Source organism: Aethina tumida, chromosome 3, assembly GCF_024364675.1.
Source record: "Aethina tumida isolate Nest 87 chromosome 3, icAetTumi1.1, whole genome shotgun sequence".
Classification (NCBI taxonomy): domain Eukaryota; kingdom Metazoa; phylum Arthropoda; class Insecta; order Coleoptera; family Nitidulidae; genus Aethina; species Aethina tumida.
In genome coordinates, this window is record NC_065437.1 from 23,261,400 (window position 1) to 23,278,968 (window position 17,569).

Here is a 17,569-nt window from a genome sequence, read left to right on the forward strand (position 1 = left end):
GGAAAATATTCACTTATTCTAAAACCTTATGATTAATGAAAATAAACTATAGATACTTAAACTGATAATAATTAATTATAAGATACCAAGTCGCCCATCTCTAATAATTATGCTATTTTAAGATTAATCATTTGGGTAGTATTCTCTATTAATTTTATTTTTAATGAAAGAATTAAATACATAAAAGAATTCAACTTACACATAAATGAGATTTGAGTGACTTTGTTTTGGCAAATATATGCATCCCCTTAATTTCGTGACAGATTTTCTTTAAATAAATTGATGAATTCTTTTAACTGAGGTGTGCTGGATCCCCACGTCTAATCATTTTTACCAGAACAAATTGAATACACCCAAATGAGCTTTTTCGAATTCAAATTTTGATAATAAATTTCGACACACTGTAAATCGTTTCAACAATGATACAACTTCATTTATATATAATATATAATTATTTTAATATATTGAGCTGTTATTAAATATACCAACAATTAGTTTAAATAATTTTACTTTTACTTTAGTTAATTTTAAAATAATTTTTTAATGAGTTTCGATTAGACTCAAACGGTACTTATATTTTATCATAACGTTTTTGAAAGTTCTACACATTGTTATTTGACAGTTTAGTTTTCTGACGTTTTTGAAATGGGTTTGGCAATTTGATAGAGTAACATTTTTATTACTTTATTATTTTTGTCCATATTTTTATGATTTTTGTTCCTTTTATTTTATTTAAAAACAATTTTTACAAGTTTTGTATTGGGCTTGACAATCTAGTGACTTGACATTTTAGTCTATTGACTTTCAGCCCATCAGTTTAACATTTTGATGAGTGATACTCTCTGTCGGTTTTACACATTTTCTACTACGATTTTTTTTATGGTTTACAGAATTTTTGGCCACAATTTACAACATTCATTTATATATTGCCCATATCTGGTGTCTTTTGGATCTTTTAAACAACCTGGAATACTAAAAATATCCCCAGCAATTAATTTCAAATGGATTATAAATAGATCTGGTAACTTTTATTTTGCAACTTTGGCGTTGTAAACAAGCGCAAGCGTAATTTGGCGGCAAGTTTGTGAAGACACTGCTTTTTGTGCCACAGTCTGAAGTTTTTATCCCATACCTAAAAAGGGAAATTTTAAGTTGGTGTCAGTTATTTCAATATTCTCATGGGGGTAAGTTCTTTCAATATACCTGTGTAGAAATTTATTAGTTACGCATTTGCATTTACAAAGTTTCATGTTTCAATTCATCCTAACCTACAATTATATATCTGTCAGATAAAAAAATTGGAAAAACTACGAATTTTTTGTTGAAATTTGTATGAATGACCGTTACAATTTTTTAGATACGAGTTTAATGTGAAGTGCACATTAAGTAGGAAGAAATCAAAATGTTAACAGATAAACCAATTGATTTGGATGTGCATCTTCCCCAAACCAAAAATATTAATATGATAAAAGAAAGTATGTATTTAGATTTATCCTCATTAAGTATACCATTAAGTAGATATAGAAAATTCGAGAAGAGTGATTTGAATAAAATTAACAACAATGTGGAGAAGACAGATAAGAATATTGAAATGTTCAACAATAACTCTCGGATTAACTCACAAAGTCATACCAAAGTACCCATAAACATGATGCCACCGCCCCCACACAAAATTTCACATTTCAATAATGGCAGCACATTCAAGAATGAAAAGAAGGACTACAAAGTAAGGGAATCATGCCGTTCTGGTTCTCCTAGGGGGTACGACAGTGATGAGAGTTGCACTTCTTGTTCATCATCAGCAGACTCAAGAGCAGAAAATGAAGGTATGTCAATATTTTTTTATGCACATTGTTGTAGATGCAGGTTGTAGTCATCACAAGTGTCAATATTTTTCGAGTATTTTGATTAATGAAAGATTTTGGCACTTTTGAGGAAAAAAGGCAAGTCGCAGATTAAATTATTTTTCTTTAATGATTTCAAGGGGTTAGGTACAATAACGCCAGAAACGGGATGGGTCGTTTGAGCGACCAGACAATAACCTTCGGAAAATTTAGCCAAAGTGTGCAGAATCTGAATCATTCGAATGCATACCGTCCACACAATAATAATGGGAATTTCACGAAGAATAGGTAAAATGCATGACTGTGATGTCCACTGTGTTTTAGAACACTTGTGTCCAATTTGGCGTTTTTTTATTTTTTATTTTTTATTTTGATTTTCTTTTATTTTTTGTTAGTCTAGGTTTATCAAGAAAAGGTCCAAGGAAATTATGAGAAAAATTGAAAAAGCGTTTCGTTCAATTTAATATTCCCATTTATGGCCATTCTTTAGTATTTTACTCATTTTCGAGTTTTTTGTTGTTGGTTTATATTTTTCGAAATCTAAGATTATCTCTGCGTACCTCTACGAAACAGATTAAATCCGATTATTTTCTTTCTCCTGCATTTTCTTCATTTCTTACTGCTGTTTATTATTTTATGACTAATGTACTCTCTTCAATTTATTGCATTCTTAGAAATATGAGCAGGTAGAAATACTGGTAATTCTATAATAATACATTTTTTCTCCTTTCGGTTGTTTGCATATTAAAATTATTTGCATCGACATTGGTTTCGGGTTTTCCAATCTTCGTCAAAATTTACAAATTTTACAAATTGGTTACACTTATACACTAATTATTCTAAGAAACAAATCTCACTGATACAATACTACACATTTTTTAATTATTAAGTATTGTGTTACATTAATAAATATTTTTTTAAATAAACGAGTATTTTTTTTGCGCATTTTGGAATATGTGAAAAAATGTATTTTTAAGTATTTTGATAACAAGATTTTCTGGCTCAAGGCAATGTTTTTTGAACATTAAAAATACCATTTAAAATGAATGAGTTAATAAAAGTCATTGCAGAAACGTTTTAAATCTTATTAGAATAATTACATTTATTTTTACTATAAATACTTGGACCTTTTCATGTTGTTAAAAATTACATTGTCGTCATTTTTGTTTCTGTATTGTATATTTGAAAGTCTGTATACTTTAATGAACACCATAGAAATTAATTTTTTCCTGTTGTATATTTGGTTGTATCTAAGTACTCACAATTCTGATGCATATATTATTGCATTAATTTGTTTCGCTATTTATTTTTTTTATTAAAACACTGATTCTAATTTATAAGTATAATAAACTGATACATTTTTATTAAATTCTTGAATATGCTATCAAGAATGGTATGCATAATATTAAAAGCAAAATCATCCACTCTGACACAAAAAATCATTGAAGATTTCATTATATATTATTAAATTATAATATTTTGTAATTCATAGTCAGAACAAAATATAATCAATATATACAATATGGGATGTCTAGTAATTTCCAAACAGGAATCACGAATTCTAGACAGATTTAATTTACTCTAAATTGGACTTGAAACTAAAATTTTTTAAAGGGGCTTTTTATTTTCGTAAAAAATGACTTTAAAGACGGTATGTTTAATTATATTTATTATTTTAGCGTAAAAGGCACTTGGCATGTAACTAATTTACATTAATTTGATCTAAAATTTTTTCTAGAATTCGCCGATTTCATCAGACAGGAAAGTTTCTGGTCACCCTGTATCAATTACTAAATTATTGGAAACATTTAATTTTGCAACAATGGAACAAATTGTCGTTCATTAATCACTTTTCATACAAGTATACAGAATTTAAATGTGACGTCTCGAAATTGTATTTTAAACCATTTAGAATCGACAACGTAGTTTCTCAGAAATTTTCCAAGTGCCGCTCGCCTAAAACGTCCATTCATTTTAAGGTACTACACGAACTCATGTGGCCGTCAAAAACAACACCACCACCAGCAACAAAACGGGTCGACGCGAGGCAACGGCCACGGTCACCACCACGGTGGCGCCACCTCCGATCTGATGTTGCGACGCGCACACGGACTTGTCGAACGGTTCAGGTCACGCAGCGGCGCCATGCGCGTCGAGCCAAAACCGTCCGCCCTGCTGACCGGCGTCGCACCTTGGGACGCCTTGAACCAAGCCGTGTGGGACGTGTACAGTAGTAAAGCACAGAAGGAAGCCACCTACGAACTGAAAGTAACTCTGTGGCGCAACGTCTTTTTGTTCATTAGGGTATTACGTTTAGTGGACAATCGTTGTCACTCGTTATATTGCGGGCTTTATTTCAGAAATGCTTAAACAGTTTCGGCCTATTTATGGTTGGTTCCACGATGTCCGGATTTGGTCTTGACAGCAGTGACATCGATATGTGTCTGTTGACGAAACCCTCGAACAGTGACCCGAGGTTAGACGCCCTACACCACCTGACCACCATTAGACAATTATTAATCAGATACGGTAACAATGTAGATCATTGCTTTTGAAGGGACTCGTACTAATAAGGATTTACTATCAGGTGTGGCAGCGGAATCTGAACTGATTTTGGCCAAGGTTCCCATTTTGAAATTCCGGGAGAAGGAAACCGGCTTCGAGATTGACCTCAATTGCAATAATTCAGTGGGCATCCGGAATACGCATCTGATGTACACTTACTCCAAGTTGGACTGGCGAGTGAGGCCCCTGGTAGTGATCGTCAAACTGTGGGCGCAGATTAACAGCATCAACGACGCTAAAAGCATGACTGTTTCCAGCTACTCATACGCACTGATGGTTGTGCATTATTTACAATGTGGGTAGTATTGCCAATAGTTTTTACTACCCTAAGTTATTTTGTTTCATTTAAAATATATGCATGAATATAATCAAAACCTAAATCCGTATTTTTTTCAATGAGATTTAACGACAAATTTTTCAATTAGATGAAAAATAAATTAAAAAAAATAAAATGACATTTACAGGTGGAGTAACACCTCCGGTACTACCATGTCTGCACGGCCTAGTTCCTGACAGGTTTAACAACTCGAGTGACCATCACACGATGGATGTACAGGAAGAGATCGAGGCCGTACGTGATTTTCAATCCGACAACACCGAGTGCCTCGGCGAACTGCTGCTCGGCTTCTTACATTACTATTCGTGCTTCGACTATGCGCACAGCGCCATTTCAGTACGTGCAGGATGTCGCCTACCCATAGACGAGTGTCGCTTTGCGAAAGCGCCCAAGAACGATCCCGGACAGTGGAAGTATATGTGCATTGAGGAACCTTTTGACCTCACCAACACGGGTAAGAGATATCACGGTGTTTCTAGTCACAGTTAAACTAAAAAATAATAATGGGACACTCGAAGTTACATTAGATTTAATCAATACTTTTATTTTACATTCAAAAATGAGAATTCCTTAAAATTATCATAAAATGTCCAATAGATTTTAAATATTTTATTTAAATATACAAAACGTATTTCCTAGTTATACTGCCCTAGAAACTGCAAATACATATTTGTGCCGAATTCCTATTTTCTCTTTTGTTTCCTGTGCTTCTTATTTCCCTTTCCATTTCTCCTCTTATTCTTTCTCTGATGTTTTCTTTGGAATTTCTTGTTAATTGATTTATTTTTCTTCTCTGTAGTCTCAGATTTTCTTCCAATAAACAGGCAATAGAATATGTTATATAATTTAAAAAATGACAAATAAATTACTCGAAAGAAACGATTCATTTCGGGAGTTTTCATTTTTCTATGTGAATTCATCTCTCGAGCTTTGTCTGTTCAATATCTGGACGTTAAAAGTGGTTATGTCAAATACATCAAAGTTAATTAGTTTCTTATTATTGTAACCAAGGAATGGTCCGAGCATATATTTCATTTTTTTTTTCATTTTGTAACAATGCAGAAATTATTGTTTTAAAATTAGCCACCTCAATTTATCAGAATTATTAGATTCATAATAATTAACGTGTGAGGTATCCCAAATTGGATGTCTTTGGGAGAAAAACTGGTTTAAGTGACTGGAGCTTATTTCCGTTTCTAAAATAACTACGAAAAAATAGTAACTAAGTAGTATAAAAACAACTTCTTATTTAATAAAATTTTACATATATTTTTCTGAATTGAACTGAACATAAATATAGCAACTATAATTTTAATGGGGTTTTGTAATAAATAGGTTTGTGTTGTCTTTGTATAATATCCCTTTTGCTTTGTAATTTTGAAACATTTTCGTGGCATAGACTCGATCATTTTCCGTATATACGATAAGTTTATATTACTGTGATGAGTTAATTTAAATTTATGATTATAAACATAATGCCCATATTTCAAACGAACCTCCATCCACTTACCATCTCCCAACAGTCTTTGAACTAATTTCAACAAGTTTTAATTCCTCCAGGTTAGCTTTATATATTCAAGTGATCCACTTATCAATTTTCTTTCAAGTTTTTCGACTGATTTGAAAACAAATTTTTTCTTAGCTGCTACTTCCCAGTTTCTCTAAATTTTTAAATAATACGGGAAACGACTTATTTAGCCGTAAACTCTTAGTCATCTCCTCTTGTTTCTCTCGATTTTGGTAACGCTTAATTATAAATTTGTCTTACTGTTTTACTTTGACCAATGATTAAATTTTAATATATTTTAATATGTTATTATAATTGTAGCCACTGTTGTATAATTTATGAAATTTTTAGTAAAGAAGTAACGAATTTTTTAATAAATATCTAGATATTTAACATTATCGATTATAAAACTTATGAATAATTGAATTTCTTCTAGGTGAATGAGTTAGAGCAAGTAAATGTATGTGACTAACTTTATTATTAATGAAACTTAACTATCAGTACTTTGTTTGAAAATTAGTAATTATGCAACAATTTTGTGTGAAAATTTAATTTTAAAAATATAAAATAAATTATCAGTTATCCTCCTATGTTTTAAAAATAAATTTTTGTTTCTTATTTAGAAAGAAACGTTTAGAATACTTGCATACATATTTTTTATATATTAATTTAAATTGTTATTGATTAATTTGAAAGATAAATTGCTTTTTTGCTAGTAGGAGTGTGTTAAATCTCCTAGCAGGCATATTTATTACTATTATATTATTATATTTCAGCTCGGTCTGTGTTCGATGCGGAAAAGTTCAAACACATCAAAGACGTGTTCGCCTACTCGTACCGAGAACTGGAACGAACGAAGATGTTGAACTCGATTCTGCCCGTGATACTGCCACATCCGAGATGATGCCCAGGTTCACGCAAGTCGTTCTCGTCTTCCCGCAACCAGTGGTGTCAGAACCTCCCGAGTTCGAGCTCCTATCTGTAAGCATTCCATATAATTACCAAAAAAAAAAAATGTGTGTATGTAAAATGGACAGGCGTGCGCGCTGGCGCCGGCCAATATCTGGACGTCCATGTCACGCAATACGACGCAGAAAGTTGCGTTGCGAAATGTAGGCGACGTCCGTAATAATAATATACATGGAAAAAAAAGATGATACAATTAGCGAGATTTAGAACCGAGTTTATTTTAGTTATGCGTTGAAAATGGTATCATACGCGCAGGTTTTAATTTTATTCAAGTCTCGCAGTTCCGGTATACTTGATTTATATGTTGTGATGTTTTATTTTTAGTGTTTATATTGTACAGTTTACATTATGTATAATTACAAAAAAAATATATAAAAGTATAAAATGTCCTGAGCGAAACATTTATAAAAAATCGCTCATGGACAAAAAAACAGTATTGTATAGTATGTTTATTTTATTTCTATCTACTCTTAAGTATATTTGGTGATATATTTCACAACTCACGTTGCAAACGCCTCCAACTCGAAAATTGACAATAAGTTAATCCGAATATAACTGGTCTTCTGGTGCTTTTTTGAAGATTTTCATATACAATAAACTTGGGGCGCTATGCAATACTCCACTTTGTAAATAGTCTTATTCGAGGCTCCAAGTGGGGGCGCTTTGCATCGAGTAAACCACTTAACGATGTTTGAGACATCAAATTTAAAACGCTTATTACAAGTCTCTTCTAGATTACTTGTAAGTGAATAATACATATCAATAACGGGTCTTTCCCTATATAATAAGCCTTTTTCTAAGATAACAACGCAACGAGTACCAATAAGTCAGGGGAGGAAGGGGGGTGATTATATTTGTCAATGTTAAAAAATAAAAAAATATATAAAAACAAAAACACCGTTGCATGTCTATATGGGTAGATTTAATTATAAATAGACCTATATTTAAGGAATTCAATGTCTATTTATGTTGAATGTGTTGTTGAGAATTACGATTTTGGAAGAATGTTGTTCAGTAAGGTCGGGAGTTATTTTCGAGTTACTCATTTTGGAACAACCACATTTGATTTTGCCCTCTCTTATGTGAAGTATTATATATAACACGATGAAAAAATAAATCTTGAATACAACTAGATATTTCTGTGTAATACTTTGCGTATGTTGAAAGTTCTTCAAGAGCGGTTTTACTTGTGCCCACTTTCAGTAATAGTGCGAGCCAATATAGAAACATTTTTAAATACTCAAAATACAAAGTCTTTTTGTGATAGAAGTGAACACTTATCAAATGAGGTATATTTTTGCAATACCATTTTAAGCGAAGTTAATTTTTGAGATCTGGAAAGATTCGCTTGGTGTTTGACAATTGTGATTTACATTTTGATCTCAGTAAAATTTAAATAAATCATAAAATAGTCACAATGTGCCAAATGTTAATACTATAGGATCTATTCTAAATTCTTAATTGGACAATATTTAAACGTCGGATACAATAATAATAAACAATAATTCATTTCTCTTCAAGGACTGTAAAATTAGTTTTGTTTTTGGTAATGTGTAAAAATATTTTGCGACAGTCTTTGTAAAGATTAAGTAAGATTAATGTTTCTACATCCTAGTTCTAAGTTCTTATGTTGTAAGGCAGAAGATATGCGGCTGTTTTGCGTGTATCCTCTGCTACATGTATGTTGTATGAGATTATTATCAATAAAGAAGTTTAAAATTATGACCTCTTTTAATTTATTACCCAGAACAGTTTATCATTTTGAAAATTTAACAGAGGCCAATACAAAACAAATATATTTCAATATCGCATTTTTTTGTACTTTTTCATCACATCATATGGTTATATAATTTGATTGACTATTTAGCAGTACTCTCAATAGTAAGAATTTTTTCTCAGTACTAACAACTATAAAACACGTTATTTGAAAATCCAATAAGAAAATTCCCTAAAAAACTGTTCCTTTTATATTTATCTTCTAGGCAAATAAAAAATTAATTGAGTATAGAGTCGGATGGCAAACAATACGTTCGTCTTTTAAAAGTTTGGGTTCTAGATACACTACAAAAATTTTGAAACATAGTGGAGGAAATGTTATGGTTTCATGTGCACAGATATTGTAAGAAATGTAATTGCTACCAAAATTTAAATAATATACAAAATATATAAACTTCACTACCACCTTTATTTTCACACATACGATCTCAAATATCTTTTTACAATGTATAAAGTAAAGAATAATTTACCAGTAATCAATAGAGATGTGGCTGTAAAATGATAAGACATGCAAACAATTGTATTCATTAGCAAGATTAAAATTTAAATTATTGACTGTGACAAACCAGAACTAATATGCCACAAAAAACATCAAATCTCGGTTTTATGACATTTTTCACAATGTTCACATGTTACAGACATCTCTGGTAAATACCAGTGGTGGTGATGAGATAACTTGAATTAAAGATACGTTTATTTAAGTTTTTGAAAATTGGGAATATCTTCATTATATATTCGACAAATAATCGAATTTTGTTCCTCACGTAACTTTTGAATTATTTATTAAATACTAATTTTATGGATATTTTTAAGATCGCGTATATTAACACAGTACGACCAAAATAATTTAAGAGAATATCAGTTCTCTACGTCAATAATTCAATTATCTTCATCATTATAATTGCACATAACGTTCAGTGTTATAAAATCTAAATGTAACATAATATATATGAATAAATAAATAATTACCAAAAATTTCACATACTTATCAATCGTATTATCCTATATTAGGGTAATTTGATTCAACAAACACTTACAAAAAATAGTAAGCTTGAATACTTGTCCTAAAAAATCAATATCAATGCATAATAACACAACAGAACTAACTTCCTGAGTACACATTAACAAAAGTGCATTATTTTTTTTTTAATTCAAATGCTTCTCGTCAAAAGGTTAATTAAATAATATGTAAAAATATTAAATAATTACACGTTAATACCTATATATATATATATGGTGATGTAGCATGACTGAAACGTCATGACTAAAATTTTAAAATAAATATACTAATCATGTTGCACGCATAATTCAAATTAAAACAAAATACAGGAAATCATTTTTGTTTACTAGGTTTTTGAATGTTGTTTAATCGGTGTTCGTTGACTTCAAATTATGATTTCCTGTAAAGTACATTTTAATGACTAGCAGGTCATGAAGATAAATTTTATTGTTTATAATCAAATATGTGAATAGATAAATTGCGTCGCTCAGGGTACGTAAAAAGTAACGACTTTTATAATAGCACAATTCTTAATTAAAAATGATGAGGTTTATCTAAAGTTACTCTATACAAGATTAATAATTCGAGATCAAGGTAGGTTAAGTTATAAATTTGCTGTGTATATAAACTTAAACCTAACATACTAACTAAATCTGAACAAATCTTTAACATGAAAATAAAATTTTATTTTTAAGACAATAAGTGTGAATCATAACATTCTTACAAGAATATGCTACTTTACTATAAACAGTTTTTATAAGCAAAAAATCTAGACTTATAAATTATCACTCATAATTAAAACAGAAAACATTGTGAAAAAATTAAAATTCTTGAACAAAATTAAATTCACAATTCAATTATAAACAATAAAACATACACGAACCCGTTGTACCCTAAAAAAGTAGTATCTTAAATTTGTCTTCATCTATTGCCAAAGGCCCGCGTAGTTGCCAGTCAATTGTGAGGGTAGAGGCCCGCCCGCCGTAAAGAGACGCGTACCACTCGTGTCGTAGCAGTGCGTGTAAATAGCTGGCACATATTTCACATTTGCGATGTTATCCTGGTATTCCTCATCAGGAAACTAAATCAACAACATATCATTACTTGTCCAAATAACAATTGAAGATCGTACTTACCACGAATCCCTTGCTCGCCTTCAGTACAACAGTTCGCGATGAATTGATGCTCGATTCTAGATATTTGCCCGCTTTGAGATCATAGAACATCAACATTCCTAATCCGGTTCCAACGGTTAGGACGTCACCCTGGAAGCTAGCCGAACGAATTCCGCAACCCGAGTACCTCGAAGAGACCTTTTTGACAGCCTGTACAGTTTTTAAAAATATTAATATACTCATAAACTTATTTATCAAATAATAACCTGTAGTGTCCGACAATCCAAGAGCAGTGTATAGGAACGACAACCGATGGCGTATAGTCCGGAATCTTGTACGGCCAAGCAAACATTTTCCTGTGATGAAGGCAGTTTTTTGCTGAACTTTTGCTTGAAAGTTTCCGCACTCCAGATGTGTATAAAGCCATTCAGGGACAACGCCGCAATTTCCCTATAGGATTTGTTGAAGGTAATCGAACGAACCTAGTGAAAAACAGTTAGTATGTTTGATTGGTTTGGTCAGCTGATAATTCTTACCCTCTGGGAATTAAAACAGTCTTTTACTGACATGGCAGAGATATGTTGATGTACTGGCACTTCTTGTTTTCTCTCGAACATGTCCGGTGTTATACGCCATAAGGCCATTTTGCTGTCTCGAGATCCAGAAACCAGGAACTCATCATCAAGCCAGCACATGTCAAATACCTTTATAATAATGGAATTGTTACAATAATATTAATAATAACTAGGAAAAAAATTAACTATTACTCTAAAAATTCAAGTAATTTTTAACTTTTTTCTGTACATAACTAAACAATAAATAATAAATAGTAAAGGATAAAAAGAATCTTATTTTAATTAAAAAAATAATCACTTATTAAGTATAAATAATAAAGAAACTTAAACTTTCTTATATATATTGAATACATACCCAATCTCTGTGAGCATTTTCCCCTACACACACTGGATCAAGGGTTGGAAGCCTGTACACTGCAATATCACAAGTATTTCTGGCACCAGTTGCCAATAAGGTCCGAGATGGATTTATTTGAACTGAATGAATGCCACATTGTTGTGGCTCATTGCCTAATGGATCTCTTCTACTTATGAGAGAAGGAATTTGATCAAGTTTGTGTGTAGCAACATCATAAACCATCAGCTAAAAGATTATTGTTACCATTATGTATTGCAAGTACCCAATTAGACATACCTTATTGCATTTTGTACCAAACACAACTTGTCTTTCACTGAGCCACTGTGAACAAAAGACTTTGTTCATGTTTCCTAAACTAATAGGAGTTTCCCTGAACATTTCATGGGTTAAAATATGTCTACTGCCATAATCACTAACTACTGAAGATGCACTTTTATAATTAGTACCTATTTCTCTAGTCCTTACATAATCTACAAAATTGTATGAGGTGTTTAAGATCCCATTTTGTACTGAAATAGGTTCATCATCACTATCACTATCTTCATATGTTATAAAATCGTCAGGCTTGTCTGGCTTCCTATTGTGCTCCAATCTGAGCTCCATTGCTAATTTTCTTCTCTCCACTAGCCTTTGGCGTATGTAACAAGGTGGTCTAGTACCATAAACAGGCCAAATAAAAGTCTTAGACATTTTTTAAACTGTTTAACAAAGCCTTAAAGCTAAGAATTTTTACAATTATATATTTACAAATCGTGCATGGGAATTGCAAGTTTAAAATTAGTTATAATAATATCACCATTTTTATATATTTAATAGAAGACTTAATTTTTAATTCATAAACCCAGTAAACATCAACAAACAACGACAGGACGTTGATTCAGCTGTCAACGAAAGAGGTCGTTTGAACGAATATTAACAGGAGTTAATGAATGACATTTGGTTCTGTGAAAATGTGGTTTATTCGACATTCGATATTTATATTTACATATTTGTTAAATTTATTTTAAATAAAAATTACTGTTTAATTTCTCAATCAAATTAAATTTATACAATCGATGGGAGTTATTAAGATTTGAAAATCACAAATTTACATTCCAGACTAAAGTATAAAATTATATTTTTGTTATATTGTCTACGTTAAACATTAAAATGTATTGTTTAAACCACTTTATCAATTATTATTTATCATCATTGATGAAAATAAACATATTATCTTTAATTATTCAGATATGAAGGAACTTTTCATATATTGCGCGACCCCCCTCCACGTGTTAAGACCATAGAACAATATAAACACATGTCTCAACCAACATAACCAAAAAATTGTTGCGAAAATGCCTGCCTTTAAGAAATTAAACACCAATATATATCAAAAAAGTGGTCCACAGATCACGCCTGACTACATTTATTGGAAAAAACTAGGGGTAATAACGCTCATGTAATTTAACTGTATAATCAAGGTGTATTTTTAGGTACCAGTTTTAGTGAAAGAATTTGGACCTGTAGACTATATAGATTTTTCCCCCATAGAGCCACACTACTTTGCTGTGACTTGTTCAGTTAGGGTGTTGGTGTATAATCCTATCACTAAACTGGTGGTTAAAAATCTTTCACGATTCAGGGAAAATGCTTATGGCGCTACATTCAGGTCTGATGGAAGGCTTATATGTGCTGGAGGTGAAGAAGCCAGTGTTAAGCTTTTTGATGTATCCACAAAAAATCTCTTAAGGTAAGAAAAAAATTAAGGTGAATTATGTGATACATATGCAAATAATGATGTTAATTCCAGGTTATTCAAAGGTCACTCTGCACCAGTTCACAGGACGTTTTTTGTACCAAGTAAACCACAAATTGCATCATTTTCTGATGACAAGTCAGTAAAAGTATGGGACATACCAACAGAAAAAGACATAATTACTTATACAGCACATAATGATTATATAAGGGCTGGGGCTACCAGCCCTGTTGTACCAGATGTTATTCTATCAGGTGGATATGACAGTGTTGTAAAGATGTATGACACAAGAACAGAAAAAGAAGTGTTAACTGTAAACCATGGGTCTCCCATAGAATCTTTACTGTTTTTACCTTCTGGGGGTATATTCTTATCAGCAGGTGGTACAGACATAAAAATATGGGATACAATAGCTGGAGGAAAATTACTAGGCAGTATATCACAACACCACAAAACAATTACTTGTTTGAAACTGGCATCAGATAACAAGAGATTATTGTCCAGTAGTTTAGACAGACATGTAAAAATTTATGATGTTAGCACATTTAAAGTGGTACACACTCTGGATTATCCAAATTCTGTGCTCAGTTTAGGTGTATCAAAGAATGATGACACAGTGGTTGCAGGATTAGTGGATGGACTAGTTTCAATTAGTAGAAGAGAAGAGGAGCCAGATAAGGTGCCTGAAAAAAAGATTTCGTCATATAAATATGCCTCTAGAAATCACCCTGTTACTGTAGACACTATTGTACCAGAACTCAAACATGAAAAACAGACACACCATGATGAATGTTTGAGAAAATTTGAGTATTCCAAAGCATTGACCTGTGTTTTAAGACCATATGTAGCTAATAAAACTCCCCAGATCACAGTTTCTCTTATGCAAGAATTACTTAGGAGAAAAGCATTAAGCAGAGCATTGCAGGCAAGAGATCCTAAATCCCTATTGCAATTTCTACGATTTTTATTAAAAAATATTCCAGATGTCCGGTTTACCAGAATTTTAATAGACGTTGCAAACACTTTTTTGGATGTGTATGAAAATAAAGCTGGTACTCTTCCTGCTGATGTTCTGAAAATGATAGTTATGTTGAACAATCTCCTAAAGCAGGAGCTAAATTTAATCAATAACCTTACAGGTTTGGAGGGTGCCATGCATATGTTACTGGCAGCCCAAAGTGCTTCAGAACAAATCAATGAAGAAATGTTGAAGCCACAGAAAATTATACCCAGTGCAAATGCCCAGAAGAATTTAGTGGTTACACTTAGTTGACAATAAGAAGTGTTGAATAAAAATTGATTAATTTAATTTCAGAATTTTTTTATATTCAACCTATCCCTTCTACTTATAATCCATTAATTGTATAAATTAAATTTATAAAATCTTATTAAAATAAGACCATATTTATTAATTTAAATAAGATGAGTTGGGACAATTACTTATATAAAGTAAGAAATAAAGTGTTAAACAAATTTATTCAGGTGCATTTTGTAAATTATCAAGTTTCACTTGAATGGTCTCCAATGTGTTATAAAGTTGTAAGAGTTCATCCTTTTCCAACTCTAAAAGTAAATTTTCTTCCTTTCCATTGTGATTTGTTAGATTAAAATGTATCCTTGCATTTGGTACTGCTTCTTTGTTACAAAACTTTGATGCTGTCTGTAGATTTAATTCCCAAGACATATTTTCCAACTTCAACTGATTTTCAAAATAACCAAAGTCATTTTTGGTCTCTTCTAGCCATAATTTAATAAAAACTTCTGCCTTTTCTTCACCTAGTCCTAAGTTTTCACATAATTGTTTTTGTAAAATTGTTGGTTTTAGGATAACTTTGCTAGCTTGTTTAAAAATGTGAACCATGCACTGAATCAACAACTGAACATCAGATTGATTTAATTTTAAGGATTCTTGTAATTTCTTCAACTCATCATCAGTAAATAATTCTTCAGATGTAGGATGAACAATATGTGTTAAAAGCAACTTATATTTGTTTATAGAAAGAGAATTGATTAATTTAATGCCATTTTGCAACCTACAAAAAATAATTAAAGCCTTTATTTACGTTTATAATATACTATACCGTTCGTTAATTGTAATCCATTTTACACCCATTTTGAGGTTATGCACTTATTCGTTTGAATGATAATTTACTAATGTCAGTGGAATCGACTACAAAACAACCAACTCCTGACGAAATATAAGCCTTGGTAATTTATACTGTGGGTGAAATTAAATTAAAAGACTTACAAAAATCTGTGTTTTAATTAATTCTTGACAGTATCAATACAGTTTTTAGAATGTATACTCAAACTGCAGCTGTATTGTTTGGTTGAATATATAGAATAAAATGTGTTATCCGCGTTTATTGTTTTTTTTTGTGAAGTGGTTTTGTTTTATTATTGTGGTATACTAATAAAATAATAGTGCGTATTTTACTTTATACGTATTCAAAGAATTACGTTTATTCCAATAATTTTACACATTACATACATATACAAAATTATTCATACAATTCAAAGTCTATTCTATTAGATGAGTAAAAATTTGAGCTTTCTCCACACTTTCTGACCAAAACACCTGTTTTAAAGTGATTTTCTTTGGCCCATTTTACCATTTGAGCTGTGGTATATGGACCCTGTATATCTTTATCATCATCCTCTGCCTTCCATTTAAATTCCCACCTCAGCTCTTGTGGTGGATTTACTTCAGTATCCATACTAGAACTGCTTTCAACATTAGAAGGACCTGCAGCCATTTTTTCTTGTTCTTTTGTATCAAAATCATCAGCATACATATCTAGTTCAGGCTCTTTGGCTTTTCCTTTTCTTTCATGCATGTTAATCTTTGCTTGTATTTGTTCAAAAGTTTCTTGATACACATCCATATTACCAAGTTTTGATAGGACACTATTAGCTAATTCTGTAAGATTTGTCACATCTTCATTGCTATTCAACGTGCCAGCCTTTTTTCGTTTCAATCTCTCCAATGATGACAATTTCATGAGATCTCCACTTAAACGTTTAATAGCTTTATTTATTGTCTCTTTTGGTTTCATATACCCAATTATCTTTTTGTATGTTCCAAATTCATCAAAATCAGGCTCTGGTTCACTATCTGACTCTGAATCATCACCCAAGCCCTTATTATCAATATTATATTTATCCTTAAAACTTGCATTGGATTTAATTTGTTGCCAATCAATATTATCCAGCCAATTGTCTTTGATTTCCTTTTCGTTAGACCAAATGAAATGTCCCTGTTTATCAAAATGACCCTCTTCCATTTCCTCTTTCATGTTGAACGCTGTCATCCTTTGACCATCATCCTGTCTATCAACACCATCTTCCTCGCCTTCAATATCATCAACATCAAGAACATTGTCTTCATCCACATCATCTTCTTCATCTGAATCAAGGGTGTGTTTTTTAACTTGAAACCTACTGTTTTGAACCTTTTTCTGTTGTGTTCCATAGAACTCTTCTTCCTGTTTCCTTTTTGACATTTTTATTTGTTGATCTTTACAACTTTTTCAAGCCTTACACTATGAACAAGGTTAGTTTATGTTTACGTTCTCATACGTTTCCCAGAAAAAAAAAAAACTACTCGAATGTGTAGTCCACACGGGAATGTGGTTAAAAAATAAAAATGTTAAATAAGTAAAATAATTGAAAATATTATTAGGATACATTGTTAGTCATTAATAATAAACAATATTTTAAATTGTAAATTAAAATTATTATTAAAATAGTATATAAAAACCAAAATTTCAATGAACCATATTTAAATA

The 17,569-nt window shown here is 31.4% G+C and overlaps 5 protein-coding genes across 5 annotated transcripts; 2 read left to right on the forward strand and 3 right to left on the reverse strand.

Annotated features, from left to right (window-relative positions):
- Positions 1-1,039: 1,039 nt before the first annotated feature.
- On the forward strand, positions 1,040-8,944 carry LOC109599634 (poly(A) RNA polymerase gld-2 homolog A). Its single transcript, XM_020015645.2, has 8 exons — positions 1,040-1,184; positions 1,358-1,826; positions 1,985-2,132; positions 3,824-4,148; positions 4,205-4,373; positions 4,432-4,704; positions 4,874-5,200; positions 7,030-8,944. Exons 2-8 carry the CDS (start codon positions 1,403-1,405, stop codon positions 7,155-7,157), a joined length of 1,794 nt encoding a protein of 597 aa, XP_019871204.1. The 5' UTR covers positions 1,040-1,184; positions 1,358-1,402; the 3' UTR covers positions 7,158-8,944.
- Positions 8,945-9,388: 444 nt separating this feature from the next.
- Positions 9,389-12,922, reverse strand: LOC109599607 (DDB1- and CUL4-associated factor 12 homolog). Its single transcript, XM_020015624.2, has 6 exons — positions 12,323-12,922; positions 12,044-12,271; positions 11,650-11,817; positions 11,380-11,595; positions 11,135-11,323; positions 9,389-11,079 (listed from the first exon to the last, which is right to left on the reverse strand). The coding sequence occupies exons 1-6, from the start codon at positions 12,734-12,736 to the stop codon at positions 10,924-10,926; spliced, it is 1,371 nt and encodes a 456-aa protein (XP_019871183.1). The 5' UTR covers positions 12,737-12,922; the 3' UTR covers positions 9,389-10,923.
- A 392-nt stretch (positions 12,923-13,314) lies between these two features.
- LOC109599611 (U3 small nucleolar RNA-associated protein 15 homolog) lies at positions 13,315-15,090 on the forward strand. The gene is made up of 3 exons (XM_020015628.2): positions 13,315-13,470; positions 13,519-13,775; positions 13,836-15,090. Exons 1-3 carry the CDS (start codon positions 13,381-13,383, stop codon positions 15,052-15,054), a joined length of 1,566 nt encoding a protein of 521 aa, XP_019871187.1. The 5' UTR covers positions 13,315-13,380; the 3' UTR covers positions 15,055-15,090.
- Positions 15,091-15,238: 148 nt separating this feature from the next.
- Positions 15,239-16,058, reverse strand: LOC109599605 (COMM domain-containing protein 10). Its single transcript, XM_020015621.2, has 2 exons — positions 15,863-16,058; positions 15,239-15,814 (listed from the first exon to the last, which is right to left on the reverse strand). The coding sequence occupies exons 1-2, from the start codon at positions 15,892-15,894 to the stop codon at positions 15,256-15,258; spliced, it is 591 nt and encodes a 196-aa protein (XP_019871180.2). The 5' UTR covers positions 15,895-16,058; the 3' UTR covers positions 15,239-15,255.
- Positions 16,059-16,212: 154 nt separating this feature from the next.
- On the reverse strand, positions 16,213-17,556 carry LOC109599604 (CD2 antigen cytoplasmic tail-binding protein 2 homolog). Its single transcript, XM_020015620.2, has one exon. The coding sequence runs from the start codon at positions 17,282-17,284 to the stop codon at positions 16,283-16,285; it is 1,002 nt and encodes a 333-aa protein (XP_019871179.2). The 5' UTR covers positions 17,285-17,556; the 3' UTR covers positions 16,213-16,282.
- Positions 17,557-17,569: the final 13 nt, after the last annotated feature.